General features: G+C 45.0%; 1 protein-coding gene across 5 annotated transcripts in view; it reads right to left on the bottom strand.

Annotated features, from left to right (window-relative positions):
- Positions 1 to 326: 326 nt before the first annotated feature.
- The window catches only part of Cdk15 (cyclin dependent kinase 15), a 146850-nt gene continuing 127520 nt past the window's right edge, over positions 327 to 19656 (bottom strand). For all 5 annotated transcript variants that reach the window (XM_063237255.1, XM_063237257.1, XM_063237256.1 and 2 more), the window contains 3 exons: positions 18776 to 18915; positions 5029 to 5170; positions 327 to 2744 (listed from right to left, as the gene is read on the bottom strand). In XM_063237255.1, coding sequence (XP_063093325.1) covers positions 5061 to 5170; positions 18776 to 18915 — 250 coding nt within the window. In that variant the 3' untranslated portion in view covers positions 327 to 2744; positions 5029 to 5060. The remainder of the gene's footprint in view (positions 2745 to 5028; positions 5171 to 18775; positions 18916 to 19656) is intronic.

Below are 19656 nucleotides of genomic sequence, written 5' to 3'. Positions count from 1 at the left end.
TGATGATTAGGGGAGCCAGTGGCATAGCATTGGTATCCTGGCAAGAGGACCCTGGATGGGTCACAACATGGCAGAGACAAGGAATGGGAGCCGCTGCCTGTAGAAGAGGCCAAGCACAGCTGCCCCATGTGACCCACGCACGAGAGCAGGAAGTCCCCTGGGAGACCAGCACAGAGCCCCTGATAGCAGCTCCTCCCAGGCCCTGCCTTGCACAGGTCCACCTCGAACCCCACAGCACAGGCACTGGGCTTTCCACACCTAACTAAAGCAGCTCCAACCCAGAATGCCCATTGCCTAAGATTAGGAAACCAAGATGTGAGCAATGCTTTAGTCTCATATATATGCTTTATTAGTGGGCAAATCCATTAATTGCAGGAGAAAAAAGAAGGAAATTCAAGCGTAATTTATTTTCCATTATAATTAAAGAAGATAATTTTGCTAGATTTTTTAAAAAGCCCTTTTATAAAAAATAAAACGAGTCTATCCTTGCAACAATAGAATCTCACCAAAATCCCAAGTGAAGCCTGTCCAAAAGTCACTATCAGGAAATCCTGGTGTCAGATGAGATCTTGGAGGTCGGCTTTGCTAACCTCGCCCCAGGAACCCCTCTGCGGCCCTCCACTTTGTGTGAGGTGAGGACGTTCACTCCCTCGTAGGGCCTCAGAGCACTGCTGTTGCTGCTATGTCAGAAGCAGTGCCCTGGAGACTCCAATCTGTCCTAGCTCAGTGGCCGGTGATAGCCCTGAGCCTTCTGGAAAGGGGGTGTGTGACCACAAAGTTTTCCTTTCTGGGGCCCCCTTTCCTGCGTCACCTCTTCTGTCATGGTCTTCGCAGCATGCACAGCTAGAGTGGGGCTGGGAAAGCAGACTTCAGGGCGAGTGTGTGCATGGAGCTGGGCGACTCAGTGGCTCCCTGAGGTTCTCTGGGACGTGGGGACTAACTGCAGTGATGTCTTAGTCTTGTTAAGAGGATTACAGAGGATTAGACCTGCAAACTCATAGGTACACAATAAATATTTATTTCAGCATGATGTTTCTTTTAAAATACGATATGTGGAGCTGAATATAATCATTTAAATGTGGCTTGATCAGTGAAGAGTAAGCTATTCTGTTCCTCTGGGACATGATCTTACTTCTGCATTTACGTAGCTGGAAGTATGAGCATTATCTTTCAGGGGGCAGCCAGATTATGCTATTAATTCATCTTTCACTTAAAAGTTCCAATTTCTCCTAGGTAACAGCAGTACTTAAGTTGCAGATATTTAAACTCAACTTGTAAGAATTTAAATCAGATAGAATTTGATAGAAATAAATATTCCTCTGGTTCGTGGATCATTAGTTTCTAGCCAGGCCTTAATCCTCTGAATTTGATCCAATGGTAAATGTCAGTTGCCTCTTTAAGAGCAAGTTTGTGTCCCACAAACCTGGTGGGTGTGTACAAGTTTACCGGAAAGATTACAGGGTTGTTAACTTTGTTGAGCCTTTGTTTCCTCTTGCATAAAATGGAAATAAATTAATAATAGTACTTTTTTAGTGAGTTGTGTAAAGAAGTTGTGCCCCTCTCTGGTTTTACTCAAGCAATTAATACAAATATTGAATTAGAACAGGACTCAGCTGAACCCTGCACACCGCACTTGTGGTCATTTTCCAGGCATGCAGGCATGGTGCCCTGAGCACACCCCTCCAGTGGTCCAGCCCACTGCTCAGTGTTTCAGGTGCGTCTGGATGGGCTTCGGCTCACCATTGCCGGTACTCCCAGAGGTGGGCTTCGTCTGTGTGTCTTTTCTTCCTCCAACTCAGACACTAGGTGAACAGTTACTATCTTTAATTATCTCTTAATTGGTTCCTTTGGTTCTTCCAAAGGTTATGTAGAGGTCTGTAAACTACGGCATTGCCTGAGATAATCCCTTGACAGAAGTAATATGAGTTTCCTCAGCTTTTAGAAAGAGTCACTGTAGACAACGGCACACATGTCAGGAAGACAGAGCTCCCCTTTCACATGAGGTTGTGTGTGAGCACGTATATGTGTCTGAGATGGGGCAACAGGGCTTGAATTACATCTTTGGAATTCCGTGCTCTTATCCATCTATTTAGCATCTCCACCATCCAGTGGAAGCTCAGGTTTCATATCCTTTTTGCTGTCCCCACCACGAGGACTCAGTAGGAAATTTCAGTAGCCTGAAATTCAATTCTAACTGGCAGCTCAATCCCAACTTCTACAATTGGATGGGACTGGGGGAGAAATGTGTTTTTATAATACAATGTGTTTTAGGGAAGCAAAAAGTACCCGCTCCTAGGAAATCCTAATGAACATACTATCTTTTTACCATCTTCCTGGAAGATTTTTCTAAACCTTAGATTAGTGTTCTCCTCGATACAGAAGTCCTTTTGTTGAGGAAAGTTGTGAGCGAATGCAAGAGTGACAGGCCTCTGTAAGGACCCACTCTGTCTCCAACTCCCCGCAACTGCTCCCACCTGTCCTGCTAGGAAATCGATCTTGTGGTACGGGGATCTCTATCAAAACTGATGCAATTGTTCAGGAGTCTTCTCAGACTGTGTCCACTATTTGAGTCCATCACTGTTAAATTCTAGGCAATGACAACAGCAATAGCCATGCACTGAACATCATATTTAAAGTATTCTAGGTGAGAAGTGACAGTATACAACCTTTGGTCCCCATAGCAGTAGATCTGAAGCTTCTCAGTAAGCCGAAGCAAATGAAAATGAAGCAGCATGAATGCAGTCCTGGAAGGGAATAAGAACAAATAAAATTTAAAAGAACAGGCTTGATCATGGAATTGAACATACTGACAGAAAATGCGACAGAGCATGAGAGAGAGAGAGAGAGCATCTCACCCCTGGAAACAGGAACTGAGAAAGCTTTACAAAGAAATCAAGGCTGGTAGTGTAACTCCATGGCAGAGGCTTACCTGGCATACACACGGTCCTACGTTCAATGCCCAGCCTTTCATAAATAATAAATAAGGAAGTGAAATCTACTGCCAAGTGTGCAAACTATAGCTGTAACTCACCACAACTCACTGTTCAAAACTTACCAGGCTTGGAAATAATATGTGAAAGTTCCTATGGCCATATCTGGCACATACTATGCAGTCAGAAGATTTTAGTTCTTTTCCATTTCTGTTGTAGACATCAGTGTACATTTGTTCTCATGCTTGAAATGCCCCTTTTTTTTTTTGAGGCATGATCTTACTATGTGCTGCAGGCTAGCCTTGAACTCAGTTAAATACCCCAGCCTGGCCTCAAACTCACAGTGATCCTCCTGCCTCAGCCTCCCAAGTACTGAGAACAAAGGCATATATCATCATGCCTGATTTGAAACTGACTTTTGAGGTTCTAGCAAGAGACTTAATTTTAAAGGACTGCAGCCTGTTAACCAGTCCTAATACCCCAATTTACATTTTTACTCTCCTGAAAAGTGAGTATTTTAACATAAATTCAATCCAATAGAAAAGATTTACAGGCCCCTAATGTCTCTGTGATTATAGCTTTTAGTCTCTTTAACTATAGCATTCTCAGGTTTTTTGTGGATCTCAAGTTTATTAAACAGTTTAATTGCTTAGCAATTTCCTTTTTGTGGTTCATCCCCTACATGTTTCATCTTCCTGTAAGTGGTGAGGCGTAGGAACATCATGAGATTACTCCAAGGAGGCTAACACGGCCTCCTGCCTCCTTCTCCTCTGCACGGGCACCAAGCTTGGCACACTTCACTTAATTGTTCCTTCACGACCAATATGTCTACAGGTAACAATGCTTTGTGAGAGGTCACTGTAGACCAGAGAGGCAAGGTTCTCCTTACTTCCTGGCTGCTAACTAGGAACAAAACAAAACACCCTGAAACCATAGAAATAACACTTATGAATCACCATTACTTGAGACCAATTTTGTTAGGAACCTTGTTAACTTTATGAAGGACAAACCTTTACATTTACAGACTGTAGCTAAGGTTCATTCTTAAAAGTAGCTGGATTGAAATGGTAATAATTACACAGCAAAAACTCTGCTCTAGAAACTGTTTTGCTTAGAGAATATTATATTCCTGTGTTGGACCAATTGTGTATTGTCAAAATGTAGACTTAGTTATTTCATAAAATATTCTGGAGAATAGCTGTAATTCTACAGTTCCCTATTTCTTTGAAGTTGATGACAAGGAGAAAGAGCTGGCTCCTGCCGTGCGAGTGACACCAGCAGTGTGTGCAACGAGGCACCACGGCCTGAAGGCTCGGGGAGGAAGCACGGCCATGCCGTGGTCACCGGACAGGTGGACAGGTCAGAGAAGCACGTCTGCGGTTTGGGTCACCCAAGCTGGCCTGCACGTGGAGCACCTTGATTCCTCTACTTGGGCTGCTGCCTTCACCTGTGACAGAAGGCCCTGTACGGGAAGGGTTCATGTGCCATCTCAGGTCGTCTGTACTCCAGCGGCTTTGGGCCTTGTTCTACCTGGTTTCTCATACTGCCAGCACCAGTTCTTCTTTTCGGGTATAGTAGCTTTGGGGAAATCCTCTACAGCAGATCTTCCTCCTCAAAATTACCCTGGCAGGTAATTTGTACCACTAAGGTAACCAAGTATCTTGGTTTATTGGAGACTGTGCCAATTTTAGCAATGAATGTTTTGGGGTCTAGGACCCCCCCAGTGCCACCCCAACTTGAGCAAGCCAGGACTGCTGCTCACCCTGAGCCTGATTTATCTTGTGTCAAAAGAACGACTCAGTTAAGGGAAGACAGTGACAGCTGGCCCGCTGTTTGTTTCAGGTGTGTGGGCCGATGCCTTGAGATGACCTGGAAGTGCTGTCCTAGAGTCCCACCACTCCTCTGCGAGTGGCAGAGACAAGGGAGGCTTCTCCGCCCAGGAAATGGAGGTCTCAGAAACTAGGCCTCTTGTGCCTAGCACGGGAGAGAAGAGGGAGACCTAGAACCTGGGAGCTCTGAGCTGGAAACGGTGTGCTCCCACCGGCAGCAAGAGCCCTGCTACCCTGTCTGAAAGAAGCACACTTTGGGGACCACCCACCTGAAGGTGCTTGGTGACTTCACCCCTTCTTTTCACCAGCATTTGGTAAGCTGGGCTGGGTGGTGACTCTTGCTGTAGGAAGCCAGAAGGTCACACATTTCTGGTTTCAGCCTCACTCCTGAAACTGTAAACAGAGACTCTTCTGCAGGGAAGAAAAGAGAAAAGCATTGACACATGATGTGGGACCTTCCGCAGGATAATATTTATGTCAATCGTAGTAATTGTCACCCAAAAGACATCAAACTGTGAGCCCGACTGATTTACTAGTAATTCATAAGGACTCATTGGTGACTCAGCTCACTGAACTTCTATTAGCGCTCAGTGTTTGCTATTTAGCAGAGTTCAGCACGTTTACCACAGGAGCACTCAAGCTAGGCGCTGTGCCGGGTGTTCATATGGTAAAAACAGTAACATAACTGGGGTGTGCGCACAAGCAAAGGCCAACAGTGAGGTGCAAACAAAGAAGTGTGATCTCCCCTCTCCGTGATCCTCTGTGGAGCACAGAGAAGCCAGGCAAGGTGCCCTGTGGGTGCTGGAAAAGGAGTGCGCTCACTGGTGAAGGGCATCTGGGGAGGGCGCCTGCCTGTGGTTGGGGTGAACAGAGGCAGGAGGGGAAAGTGTTTGTGAGAGCCATGAGGACTGTGCAAGACTAGAGCTCGGCAGATGAGAAGCTAACGCCAAAATAAGGCTGGAGCCGACGGTGATGGGAGTGTAGTCCCCACAGGCGAAGCAACGTGCCTCGTGCTGGGCTAGATGTGATTTGGGAAGTTTTAAGAACCCATCCGGTGCATTAAGCAATCTACTTAGACAGACTCGAAAGTATAACTTTGTCAATTAAAAAATAACATGAAGTAATACTTGTGTATATGTATACATCACTTTTAACTCATGTAGACGCTCCTAGACTTAGCATGGGGTTAACTCCATTAAAAGTTGAAAAAAGTGTAAGTCTCTAGGCAAAATCTTTACCTCTGGAAGAGGAAGAAAGAAAAGGAAAGGAAGAGTCTAATTTTTTAAAAGCGTGTAAGGCAGCTAACCTACCAAACATGAGAGCACAGTGACAGTCCACAGCGTACTGTGGAACATCAGCTGCTCCCCTCAGGCCTGCAAGGGTGACTGGCAGCGATGGCTCTCTGTGCTGGGCCAGTGTGGACAGAGAGTATCATTAGCTTGAGGTTAGATCAAAATTCAAATTCAAAGTACGATCATCCTTTGGTTCCAGGAGCCTTGCAGATGCCCAAATCCAATTATGCTCAAGTCCTTTAAATGAAATCACAGAGTATCTGTACATATGCCACGCAATCCCTGCCCTCCTGCCTTATTTACTTATTTATTTTTGAGATAGGGTCTCCCTATGTGGTCTAAACTTGTCTAATCTGGTCTCAAGCTTGCAGCTATCTGGCTGTACCAACCTCCCCAGTGCTGGAATTACAGGTGTGTACACCACACCGAGTGCCTCCTGCATACTTTAAATCACCTCTAGTTACCTGTAATATCTAATATAATGCACTATGTAAATAGCTGTTGCATTGTTTAGGGAATAATGGGATAAAAACCAGTCAGTATATATTTAGTCCTAATGCATTTTTTCCTGAATATTTTTGTTTTTCTTGACTGGTGAAAAACTCACAGCTGAGGAATCTTTTGTGGGGAGTGGCTGAAGCTGGAGATCAATCACATGTGTGGGACTGGCTGTTTGAGAAAAAGCAGTGGCCAAGGTGAGCCATGTGAGCAACCTGCTCCAGCTCCAAGAATGTGAGGTGCCCCGAGCCTGCCATGCAAACAGGTTGCTAGGCAGAGGGGTTCCATGCGACGTTAACATGCTGAATGTATAAATAAACGAGCTGCAGTAGTTGAGCAGTTCATTCTCTCCCTGGGGAGAGGGCTCTATTGGACCTCAGCTTTCTGTATTCTGACTCTCATCTTTATTCCTCCATCCTCCCACAATCCTTCCGCCAGGAACTTTGAGAGCTGCTTTGGACGTGGCATACTGGCATCCAAACAGGACTGGGGTACGAAGAAACAGCAGGTAATAGGACATTTCTCATTGTGTGATAGAAAGGGGAGAAGTGACTGATAGAATCAATATTGATCACAGAAGTGTGTTGATATTAATATCATCAGATGTAAAAAGTGAGGCAAACAGGTTCTCAAGAAACACAAAAATGCTTGTTGTGTTGATTCCTATATTTACTTTCTTTTTGTGGATTTGGATTAGAGAGTGTCTTAATGGTCCCACGCTTGTTGAGATGATCACAGAGGATTTGGCTCAGACAACTATTGTAAAATCAGGTTCTGAGCGGGGAAAAGATGGTGGAACAACAGCCCCTCCCACAGAGTTTAAGTCCTCTAGTTTTGCTCAGTTTAGTTAAGGAGTGAGCAGTTGAGGGACAAAAAAGACTTCTCCACTAGGGGAATGTTTCACTGTAATTCCATTTCACGATGCCTGAGAACCTTAACTGAACCATAAGTGGAAATTTCTTCGTTTCAGTTTTGGGAAATTTTGCTGCATCGCAGGCTGGGATTTCCACTCTTCATAAAATACAGTCATCCTTTAAGCTAACTTTTCAACAATTGACCTTGCAAAATGCAAATAAATGCTACACTGGCCCCACATGTATCTGGGGGCTACCTATAACTCAGGCTATTCATCCACAGTCTAGAGGGAAGAGAAAGAACAAGGTTACTTGTTTTAGCTGCAGGGGTGGAGGACATTTTATCTGAGATTGCTCTGCTGCACCTGTAAAGAACGGCACAACAATTATCTGTCCCTTCAACAAAACCTTCACGTATCTGTACAAAGTGTTGATGAGAGTGTCATTGGGAAAATGAGTGAAAGTCCAAAATTGATGTGGAAAGTCAACCTGTTCAGGAAACTTCCAGCAGGGCCTGCTTCAGTCTCGCCATGGTGCAGAGAGCTTCCTTGAGACAGCACAGCCCATCCTAACGCAGTCTAGGGGGCTTTTGGGAATCTGTGCTGTGCAGTTGATGACTACAGCACTGTGGGCTGAGATGGGTGGGTGGAGGGACAATAGCCCAGCTGGCCCTGACTGTGTGCTGCAGTATGAACTCTGCTGGGGTCCCACTGAGCCTTTAAACTGCTAGCTGGTCCACACCACAGCACTTGCCTCACACTTAGCCCAAGGCTGTGGGGGCTACAACGGCCCTAATCAGGGGAGGAATAAAAGGCAGCCTTGGCTGCTTAGGTGGCAACTGCCACATCCCCTGGGGATCGGGTGCTATAGATGGAGCTCATTCTCAGAGGTGAGCAGGAGTCCCAGTGCCCGAATACAGGATATAGGTTTCTTTTCTGCACAAAGGACCAAATTGCTGGCTTCTCTATGGACCTTGCAAAATTATTCAATTAACCTCTTTTCAGATGGTACTTATGTATAGGCCTTCCAAAATATAAAACAGGAATTATTTATGGTGACAGATTTTTCTTTCAGATTCAGATGTCTGCCTTTAACAAAAACTTATGAGATGTGCATCCTAATAAGGTCAGCAAGTTAGGTAAGAGCTTCTTATGTACTAGATCGGGATGGCTGACTAAGAGGGCTATTTATGTCAACAGGAAAATTCAGGTGTGTTACAGAAATGTCATCATGATTGTCATGCTACGATATTATGTATGGCTGCGGATTTCTAATTTTATGTGCAAAATATATAGCTGTTGTCTGTTAAAATTAGACAGTAATTCAAATGCTAAAACATCATGGTTGGTAGAAAATAACAATTCTATTTTGTGTAATATTAAGCTCACTGCTCCCAATAAAGTGTGATGTCATTAACTTCTCTCCTGGATGTTCAAAAGCTGAGGTTGGAGACCAAAAACTAGAAAGATAGAGGGACTACGAGGACAGCCAATGTTTTGACCCTGGCTCGCTGAGGTCGGTGACGACCCAGGACATAAGAGAATCTCTGCTGTGACATCCTATAATTCAGTGAGTCCCCAGCCTTCTGACCAAGGAGGTTGTGGGACCACTGAGAAAAGTGATCAATGTTGTATGGTGTGCCTAAGGAGAGTCACTAGGAGAGAAAAATCTCTCAAGCTTTCACAGAAAGCAACTTGTCAAGCAGTGGCCGTCATTCATCCAGATGGCTGACCCTGACAGAAGAGCTAAGAGGTGCTATACATGGTTCCAAGGAAAATCCTAAGGAGACTTAACTGACTTTTATAGGTAGCAAGAAATTAATTTTAATTGATGTAAGCTAATTGATTAGCTTGGTCTTGAACATCGTGCAAAAAGTATAAATACAAGAGGTCTAAAACAATGCCATAGTAATACGCTAGCTATAAAAGAAACTCAAACACCTGATGATTTCCAGCCACACCAGTAACTGACTACTGCATATAGGGTCAAACTACAGAATGCATGCACTTAAAGTCCTTGGACTAGAAATCTTTAGCTTAAACGACTAAGTTCACTTGTAATAAAAAGGGTTCAAGAATGAGAAAGCTTCTGCAGAGTCCTCCAAACACAGCTCCTCCGACCTCAACTAACCACCCATCACTTCAACTATAAAACAGAAAGCGAAGAGCTATGGGAAGTAGCTGAAGTTGGAGATCAATCTGATGTGTGGGGGCTGGAGTGAGGAGACTGGTCCTGAGAATAAAGAGAGCCCCAGGGGAGCCACTCCAAAACCGAGGCACCCCAAGGCTACTCAAGCAGGCAGGTTGCTAGGCAGAGAGGCATCATGTGACACCAACCTGTCACAAAACCATGGTTGAGCCGTTCTTTTCCTCCCATCCAGAGAGGGCTCCGTCTGGCCTCAGCTTTCTGTATTCTGACTTTTTATTTCTCCCTCCTCCCACTGTTCTTCCTCCGGGGAACTTTGAGAGCTGTGCTGGGCATGGCAACCTCTGGGCACAAGGGGTGTATTATAAGGTTCCTACTGAATCTGATATGCCTTTCAAACCATCAAAAAGTTAAACAAATCATAAATTAAACCATTGTCAGTTGAGCACTCTGGCAGTGTGCGTCTATAAAGTGCTTCCTGCTCCTGAGCACTTACTAAGCTGGAGCTATAGGCCGCGGCCTCCACAAAGTAACTGCTTAGCATCTGCAAATGGGACAAAGGAAACTTCCTGGTGGAGTGTAAGTTTAAAGCAAACTACCCTGTGCAGCTCCTGACATACTGAATGTTCTTACTAAACAGTAGCCATTGTTATAAGCCTTAGCACCACAGCATCTGGAAAGCAGTGAAAACAGAGCAAAGCACACCCATGAGGCGTGGCTGGGCACCCTGCCACCCAGACGTTTCTTCTGTAAGGCTACAATCTGCACAGACCTGAGTTGCTCAAAATATCTCAGTTTCACAGAGAGACGCTGCTATGTTTGGTTCATCAAAAGCATAAAATGCCTTAATGATATTATTTGCTGGAAGCTGCTTACACCTATGTGGAAGACATAAGCGTGCAAGGGGCTTGACCTGGGCTTCTTAGGTACTGTGGGTAACTTATGCCCTCAGCGTGCTTGGTTTGGATTCATCTCTGCACGGCTGGAAGAGGGAGCCATTGGTGTGCATCAGACGACTTCACAGGGGCGTTAAACTGTGTGCTTCTGCAGCCTGCTTCCTTTTTACTCATGTCTCAGCACAGTTAAACAGCTAAAGTAAACAGATGCGCATTTTACAGGTGACTTTCAAATCAACTCAAACCCAAATCACCTTGGGGATGTCTCTACGGGAAAAGACTCCACTTGGCTTGGGGACAGTGGCACAAAAAGCTGGGATTTCCCCTGATTTCCCTGCCTGCCCAAGCCCCAGATAGTTTGAGAGAGGGAAGGGGAGGAAGGAGGAACAGAGGGACAGGGAAGGGGGAAGATGGGGAGAGGGAGACAGTGAGAGAGGGATGGGGTGGGGGCGACAGACAGAGGGAGAGAGACAGAGAGACAGAGGGAGAAAGACGGAGGGAGGGAGGAGGGAGGAAAAGAATGCGAATGAGTGAATTTGGCCAAGGACTGGAGGACTCTCCTTCCCAATTTAGAAAAAGAAAAAAGAGGGGAGAAAAGGAAAGAAAAAGCTGTAGAGCGGCTTCCTTTCAGCACCTCACAAATGCAAAACCTTCCACACTGGTGACTTCTCATTAGCTTACTGAATCTGACAGCATAATTATTGGAGCTGCTTTGTGCTCCGAATAAATAAATACGAAAGTGGGTGTTTAAAAATTTTTTGAGAAGGGGAATTCAGTCATCTAGACAGTCAATAGGACAAGTTTATTTCAAACTTCTAGATTCTCGTGTATTTAGATCATCTCGGATTGAGATAATGAGATAGTTGTCTTTCAGTCTAATTGAGTTCCTGAGCTCAGGCCTGCTGGCTGTTACCCCTTTCAAACTTCTTCGCTCTAACTCTCCTTCCTTTAGAAATCTGATCCTGGGGTCTCCATTTGTTCTTCCTGACTGATAACTTGGGAACCAGAAAGTGACTTAATGAGACTGCAGGCCAAATAACCCTTCACAGGAAACGAGTTAATCAAATCTCATATATGTGCCTGTGATGGCTAAAAGAGAAAGCACAGGTCAGAAAGAAAGCTTGGGGATGAAACTATCTTTTCCAATGTTTTGCCGTTCCCTCTGTCATGCAGGTTTTGCAAAACTCTTCCACGGGATTGCCTGGCTGGAGTTGCTCTGTGTTTGTAATTATGCAGAGCGAACACCCCATGGACAGAGGTGATTTTAGCTCATGTGTGTAGAGAGCCTCCACTCCTCAAAGCCCAAGGCTGCACAGTGCCTTAAATTAAAGCTGCTGACTGTCACGTAGTGAATGCAGCACACGCCTCCTGCACTGAGGCGGGAGACCATCGCATGTCTCTACCTCTCCTGCTCTTCTTTCCTCCTCTCCCAGGACCACACTGACATACACCCTTGCATTCAGCGAGGTGTTTCTAAAATAAACATTCTGTGCAGATGGAACAATCAAGGCTTAGTGAGGGCCAAGAGTACACATGACCGTTGGTAAAGTAGAGAGGAAATCACAGACCCTGTAAGTCTTAGATTACCTGTATCATTTTAACTCATTCTTTTAAACAATAAAAATAATGCAAGTATTAAAGAAAATTCTTAAAAAGAGAAAAATGATCTCTAGTCCCTTTAAACAAAAACATTTTCATTTTGTGTACTACCTTTCACCTTGTGAAAACAGGTAGTACACACCTTGTGTACTTCCTGTTCACTGCATAATAATCTCCATAGGTACATGCACATAACATGGAAGCTTGTATTCTAGTACATAGCTCGTGTCCTACCGGGAACATTTTCATAACATCTCACCCTCCTGTTAGTTACTTTAAATGGTTGTATAGTACTGTATGCTGATTTAATGGACCCACATTTATCCTATAGGTTCTTTAGTGTTTAATATTTAAATTACTTATTTTATTTTATTATTTTAAATGTACACCAGGGTAATGGATATTTTCATTAGCCTCATTTTTCCTCGTTCAATTTTTAAAAATAATTTCCAGGAATAAATGTTCAGAATTGAAAGCACGTGTATTTGTCAGTGCGGTTCCTGACAAAGTTTGCCATCATGGCATCACAATGCCATCATCAAAGTTGCCTCCATTTATTCTTTATCAGTGGTGAATCATTTCATCACAGCCTCTCGAGCACTAGGAGTCAGCAGGTTAAAAGGAAAAATAACTAATGTAACAGCTACTTGTAGCTGTTCATCCCTAGTAAAGCTGTTTATTCTATATGTGGATATTCTCTTCTGTTTCCTCTTGCACAAATTGCTATTTTATGCTATTTTCTATTTGATTATTAACGTTTTTCTTATGAAACTGAATGAGTTACAGGGAGAAACAAAGACAGAATCTACTATGGAACAAGAAATCTTAAAACTCCAGGGTGATTCTGTGTACTATTTTAAAAAGAAAGAAAGAAAAAAAAAAAAAACAGAAAAAGAAAAGAACTGGAATCAGATGCATTAGGGAAAGGGTCAGCAGTACTGGGGTGTGAATCGCTATTAAATAAAAAAGTGGTCTCTTAATTGCGAGGTCAAATGTGACCTGGGTTTTGTGGAATCTTTCTTAGGAAGGCTTTAATATAAACACAGAGCCTGTGACGTTGGAAAAAGCAGGGTCTGGGACTCACAATCCTGTTCTAATTCCAGGTTTGCTCTGACACTTCTGTGAGGTCTTTTTTAAAGACTTCTCTGAGAGTCATAAGTGGTGGGAAGAGGGTCTGATGTGCAGTCTCGGATCTATCACTTACTAGCTGTGTGGCAACTGGTATTTCTCAATACCAGTTTTCTAATTTGTAGTATGAGGATAATGATTTCTTCCTTACCAATAAGTACACAGTTTGAATGAGAAGTTTTGCTTTGTTTTGCAGTCTTGGAGATTGAACCCAGAGTCTTGTACATGCTAGGCAAGAGCTCTCCCACTGAGCCATCCCCAAGGCCAGCTGAAGGAGTGTTTATGTAAGTGCACAGATGCTCAATAAAGACAGCTACTACGATTCTTCCCCAGCGGCCAGTGACATACCTGTATTACAGGGCAATGCTCTAAATGGTCTCCCAAATCCTCTCCCTCTCTAAGAATCTCTAACTCCTTTCTGAATGGTTTCTCTTTACTCAGAAACTTTCAGTGCTAACATAGTTAAACAACTTAAAGGTGTGGAAAGGCTGAAGGATGTGATTCACCCCAACATCTCCTAGCAACAGCACTCTGTGCAGCACCATAAAGACATCTGAATCCAAGATTTCCCCTCCTGTTTCCGGATATGGGTTGAGGACAATTCTGGGTGTAAAACCCAATTCCTAATTTGCTTCTTAGTATCTTGTTTCTCAAGTCCCGGTGAGTAAAAGATTTCAAAAATGCAGAGGGTTGTAAAAGAATGTTTCAAACTCCTAGAGTCAAGAGGCCTGGCTCAGAATCATCCTTCCCTCTTCCCCACCATCACTACTCGGTTTAGACTTACGGTAAACCACATAATAAAAGCGTAAACAGAATGTTTGTTTGCAGAAACATACAAAGAGCTAAACTGCGATTTGCTGGTATGTATTGAGGAACATTTTAATTGTTGCAAAAAGATAAGCAGTGATAAGGAAAAACTATGGTGTGTATGAGTTAAGATTGTGCTCCTCTTATTAAAAAGCAGATGGTGGGCCAGGGATTTAGCTCAGTGGCATAAGCACCTGCCTGGTAAGCGCTCGGTTGTGAGTTTGATCCTTGGTATAAAAACAAAACAAAACAAACAAAAAAGCAGATGGCTTTAGAGTAATATTAGATGTATTAAGAGGAATGTGACATTCCTTTCCCTGGATGTCCTTTCTCCCCAGCCACTCATCCTTCAGTATTCACTCATAACGTCATCCTGAATCCCCACCACCAGGATTAATCCTGCCTCCTGCACACATTCAGAAAACTTCATATGCTTCATGACCTGTAACTATGCCCATACTCATTCTTTTTCCTTCAGGACTACAAGCTCATTGAGGACAAGATCCATGACTAACACATTTTTGGGGCCTTTCAACATCATACCTACTGGACACTCAGTAAGTCTTTGATGAATGAACTGCAACACGATTTTCCCATTATGTTAAGTCCAAGGTCTCGGAAACAAGCAAAATAACTGGAACAGATTCAGAATGGAACAGTGAACCAAAAAGACTAAAGAAGTGGGACAAACAGAATCTGTATGTGGAAATAACAATAAAAAACAGTTCAAGGGATTCAGCCTGGAAAGGTGACCTCTGGAAAATGATATCATAAGCATCTTCAAATATATTAAAGAGATAATGTTAAAAGAGTGCCCAAAGTTCTTTTATTGGAGTGAAACCAGATCCGGCTCAGGTTTTAACAGGGCAATGTGAGTCGGGGGGTGGCGCCTACCCAAGAGCCATGGAGCACAGCTATCGGGCCGGTGTGACAGAAGGCAGGGTGGACGCCGTGCCTTCCCCTGTCCTGTGTGAGTGGACAGGCCGAGGCACATCATGTGTGCACACTTATTTGTGAAACAATTGCAAGCTTTTTAAGTTTAACATTTTTTTTTCTCTAAGACACTAAAACATGTTTTAAAGGAGAAGAAGAATTTAGTCCAGGAAAGAATGGTAGAGAATGGAGCCTGGGATTTGGAGAGAAAATGGAGCTAACCCACAGAGAAAGAGAGACAGCCTTTGAAGTCTTGACGATCAAGGACCGTGGCTTAAGGACCAGACTCTTAAATCACGTGGCATTTACTGCCCAAGATAAAAAAAATTCTTTTCTGGATCAGTGTGTGTACTTCAGAATGGCTAGGTTCCAAGATCAGTCTTAACTTTCCAAGGGCAACATTTGGAAGGCTTCCTGTAAGGACAGAGCAGAGCCAGTTTCCAGAAGGGGCAGCTTAATGACTTCTCCCCCTTCTACCCCAAATCATTAAACACTGCTCCTTTCCCAGAGCTGAAGTTCACGCTGAGGGCAAAGGGAATTAAATGGGGAGGCTAAACCTGCAGCTGAGATTAGAGCACTGCCGAGTGCCTAATTTTAGGTCCTTGCTGCCCCAGCTGACGTCCTGCACCGCTGGCCTGGCCACGAGGCCACGGGTGCATGCCTGAGTGGGGCGAGCCACTCCCTGGCCATCTGCAAAAGCAATTAGCTTGCTGTTGGGGGTGTTTGGAGAGGGACTACCAATAATTTCTCCTTCAACGAATGTTTCTTCAGGTGTTCAGGAATCAACGAGGAAAATGTCAGAACTTGGCAGACATTCATTCCCGCATGCTTGCCATTCTCAGTGTTCACGCTTTCCCACTTAAGAGCGGCCTCCAAAAGGGAACTAATCCTGGAATTCCTGTTTTTTCATGGCGAATACCCCCTGATAAATTTCCTCTGGCTCTAACGTACTATTACAACCTAGAAAAAGTGTTGTTCAGGATTTAACTTGATGAAAATTGACATAGATGGACAGGTGGGATCCTTTCATTCTGCAGGGAATTTCTACACCACTCTTCTCCTTGGAGGTAGGCTGTGCCCGGCTCTCCACATATTTGCCAGGCACAAGTCTCATGCTTTAATTGTCTTCTTCAGAGGGCAGACAATAAGAGCTGGCATCTTTGAGATCAAAGGGGAAACAGAATATATTTTAAAGTGACAACTCTGTTATCCTGCAACCAGAATAATAAACTGATATAAATATAAGCTCTAAATGATTCCATACTGAAATGCTACCAGAGACCAAGATTTTTTTTTGCATAATTATGGCAAGGAAACTCTCCTTACACAGCATGTCTTTTCTTTTCTTTTTTTGCACAATTCTCATGCCTGCGGTGGCCCACCTTGGGGATGGAGACTGGGTAACGGGAACCAGGCTGCACCTCAGGCTCAGGGGAGGCACTTTGCTTGGATAAAGTGCTCTTGGCTGGGTACTGCTGGGATGGTGCACAGACCAACCCCAGCTGCTTGTCTCCATTTCTCCTTTTTCCTTCCAATTTTCCTGGCTGCTTTGCTTTTCCTGTCCCGCATCCTAATGTTGATCTCTCTATATCCCTACACCCACCCTCCAACACACATGCACACACACACACACACACACTCATGTGCAAGCACACACACACACGCACACGCACACGCACCATTGCACCCCCTGTCTCTTGGCGCCGGCCTTTCATCTTCTCCCTCAGGGATTTGAGATGTCGCTGCAGGAAGTGCTTGTCCGCAGAGGCAGCAGCAGCAGAGCCCTGTGGCTTTGACAAACCTCATTTAATTGGGAGGAAGCCAGGAGAATTTGAAAGAACTGAAACATCCACGAAACTCCTTTTATCAGGCATAATTTAAACTCTGCATGGAAAAACCCCTATATGTATAAAGAAAAGTCAACTTCCCTCCTGCTGTGAGCACTCCTCCTCTCCCCCAGCACAGGCAGGCTCCTGCAAGATTCCATCTTTTCATTTTTCTAAAAGTGTCAAAGTAGATTTGGGCTCTGTGGCTGGGTGAACAGAGAAGGAATACAGATTATTCCATCTCTGTCACTGGAGTATGCACAGACACACATACACAAACTCACGTACACACATACACACGTACACACACACACACACACACACACACACGCCCTTGAGGCATGCGTGCACCACAGCCTCTCTGTTGGTGGTTTTTACTTTGAATCATTCAGGAAGAATCAAAAACCACATTTCTCATAACACATCAGCCTGGACACTGATTGTTTCTTCCTAATTACCCTTCGACAGGCAAAAACTGGTGCCCAGAAAACTCTGAAGATCCTCAATAGTTCTCAGTGTGCAGATTAATAGACCCTGGAGGAGGGCGAGTGGGGAAGTTTTTTTTTTAAGTAAAGAGAAAGAATGAATGAATGTGTGTGTGTGTGTGTGTGTGTGTGTACACCCAAGCATCTATGTATGATATCGTACAGTTAGAAATTCCAACCCCGAAGAAGAAAGCCAAGAAGGATCTCTGGGTTCAGGCTGGAAAACAAGGGATCAGGGTGGGAGGAGGTGGGGCTGGAATGGGGCATAGGTGCCAGGGAGGGGCACAGTAGGTCTGCCGGCAAGGTCTCCCCTTCCACCCCGAGACCAATCCTTGTCCCTCCTTCCCTCCAAATTCCACTTCAGGTTCGCCTTCAGCCTAACCCATATCACTTGAATTGTTTTCCTTTCTCCAAAGAATCGCCTTTAGCACACACGGCCCCTGAACATCTGCAGCTGATTATGCACAGATTTGGGCTGTTTAGATATGATTTGTGCTAATATGTGTATGAGAATGCCTTGTTTCCTCTTCCTCACCCTCTTTTCCTCCCACTCTGAGATCTGTGAGGCCAAGGACAAGCCTCTTGTTTCCCTCAACGTTTTATAGCACTTCATATGTTCTTGACACTTAATGGCAACTTAATAAATTCTAATGGCTGACTCTTCTTCCAGGGTTAAGTAAGACGTTAACCTCGGTTGTACAATTATGGTTATTTTTGGACATTTTAAAGGGCTCACTTTAATAATAAAATTCCTCAACGAATCTCAAACTAAGAGTTTTGGCTATTGCAGGGCGTTGTCTTAGATAAGGTCATGCGGCATCGGTAAACACTGGTGACGGGGCCCAGCCTGCAGTGTGAGCTCCCCCCTCCCTCTGCCCCCCCCCCCCCGAGCTTCTCCTGGCCTTGCTAGCATGGCTTGCTTTTCTCTAATTGAGGATTCTGAAAACTTTTCATTTGAATGTGGATATATTCAAAGAAAGGCCACTTACAGGTGATCCCCTCAGAATGGCTCAGGCTTGGCCTGTGTGGCCATCTCAGAGTCCCTTGTGGCCCCACCCCGGGACACATGGGGGGCTCCCACCACCTGGCACTGGTGCCTGGGCTTGGAGGCTGACTTCAGGGTGACCTGTGCGCCCCACCGCAGCCGCCCCGTGGGGCTCCCTCCGACCTGCCTGTCCCTTCCTCCCCAGCATGTGTTTCCACCCCGAGAGGCCTGGCACTGCCCTGCAGCAACCCTGTCCTCTTACTCCATGGAAGGGAGAAGGGGCTTGTTAGAAACTTTGTTTGCTTCTTCTGGCAGAGGCCAGCTTCCTCTGACCCCGTTCCCGAGTGGATGTGGGTGCAGGGTCCCAGACACCTCTCCCTGGCAGTGCCTCCGAGGCTGAGGGGCTCTCAGATGAACCTCAGGCAATTCCAGGTCTCCTCTTGCTCTCACAGACACATGAACCTCAAATTTCACTTCTGGGTGCACAGTCTGATTCTTCAGCGCTGAAAAAAGCCACCGACAGCCACAGCGCATACGCACACATCCACACAGTACACGCCCCACTCACCGTCCAGGAGCTGGAACAGCTGGGGCGGCAGGGCCTGGAAATACTCGTGGTCCAGCGCAGCTCGGGCGGACACGCGGGCTCGGGGAAAGCCTTTCAGCATCCGGGAGGCCAAGTCCTCCGCCCCGGGAACCTCGCCCAGCCTGGAAAAGTGGGAGAGGAAAAGTTTCTCCAGAGGACTCCATTCTTAAAAACAAAGGCAGGAAAAGCAAAGACCAAAAAACGACTTAGATTGAGGACGGTGTTTCAAATAGAACCTTCCTGGGATTACAAAACTTGACAGGAAGTAGAAAAATAATCCTGACACTGGAATTCTTCCCTGTCCCCTTCCTAAAATGAAAGAGAAAGTCTCAATGTTCAATTGCCCAGCTCCCCTGCCCTCCGCGTGTCTCTGGGTACCACCTGCATGTAAAGGATGTGGGATTGCAATCAGGGAAACAGAAAAGCGTAACTAAGAGTTCTTCATGGAGGGACATAGCAGCCCAAAGCCCGACTGACCACATGGCCCACGACCACGTGCCAGAGTCTGTGGCAATGAAAGACTTCGAGGAGCAGGGAGAGAGAGGCGACTCTGGAGGGGAAACTTCACAGGGAATATTTTTATTTTTAGCATTTCTACAGCTCAGCCCCAGGGTTAACAGGCAGTTCTTTTGGTTCCCTTTGGGAGGGAGGAGAGCAAAAGAGATAATTAAGCACTCAAGTTCCAGTGCGGATGAGCCCTCAAGTAGACCTTATGTCGAATTACACACTTGGAGATGAGCAAATCATTTATTGAGCAACTGTTCTGGCTCAGTATGAGCCAGTCAGTGGTTGGCTCTGGAAGGTACAGGGGGATCTTTCCTAACATTTACTCAGTTATATAAATGCATATGTACAATTGTAAA

The sequence above is a fragment of the Cavia porcellus genome, unplaced genomic scaffold (genome assembly GCF_034190915.1).
Source record: "Cavia porcellus strain 051 isolate PalLab524CR breed Dunkin Hartley unplaced genomic scaffold, mCavPor4.1 scaffold_26, whole genome shotgun sequence".
Classification (NCBI taxonomy): Eukaryota; Metazoa; Chordata; class Mammalia; order Rodentia; family Caviidae; genus Cavia; species Cavia porcellus.
This window is presented reverse-complemented; position numbering and strand designations above follow the sequence as displayed.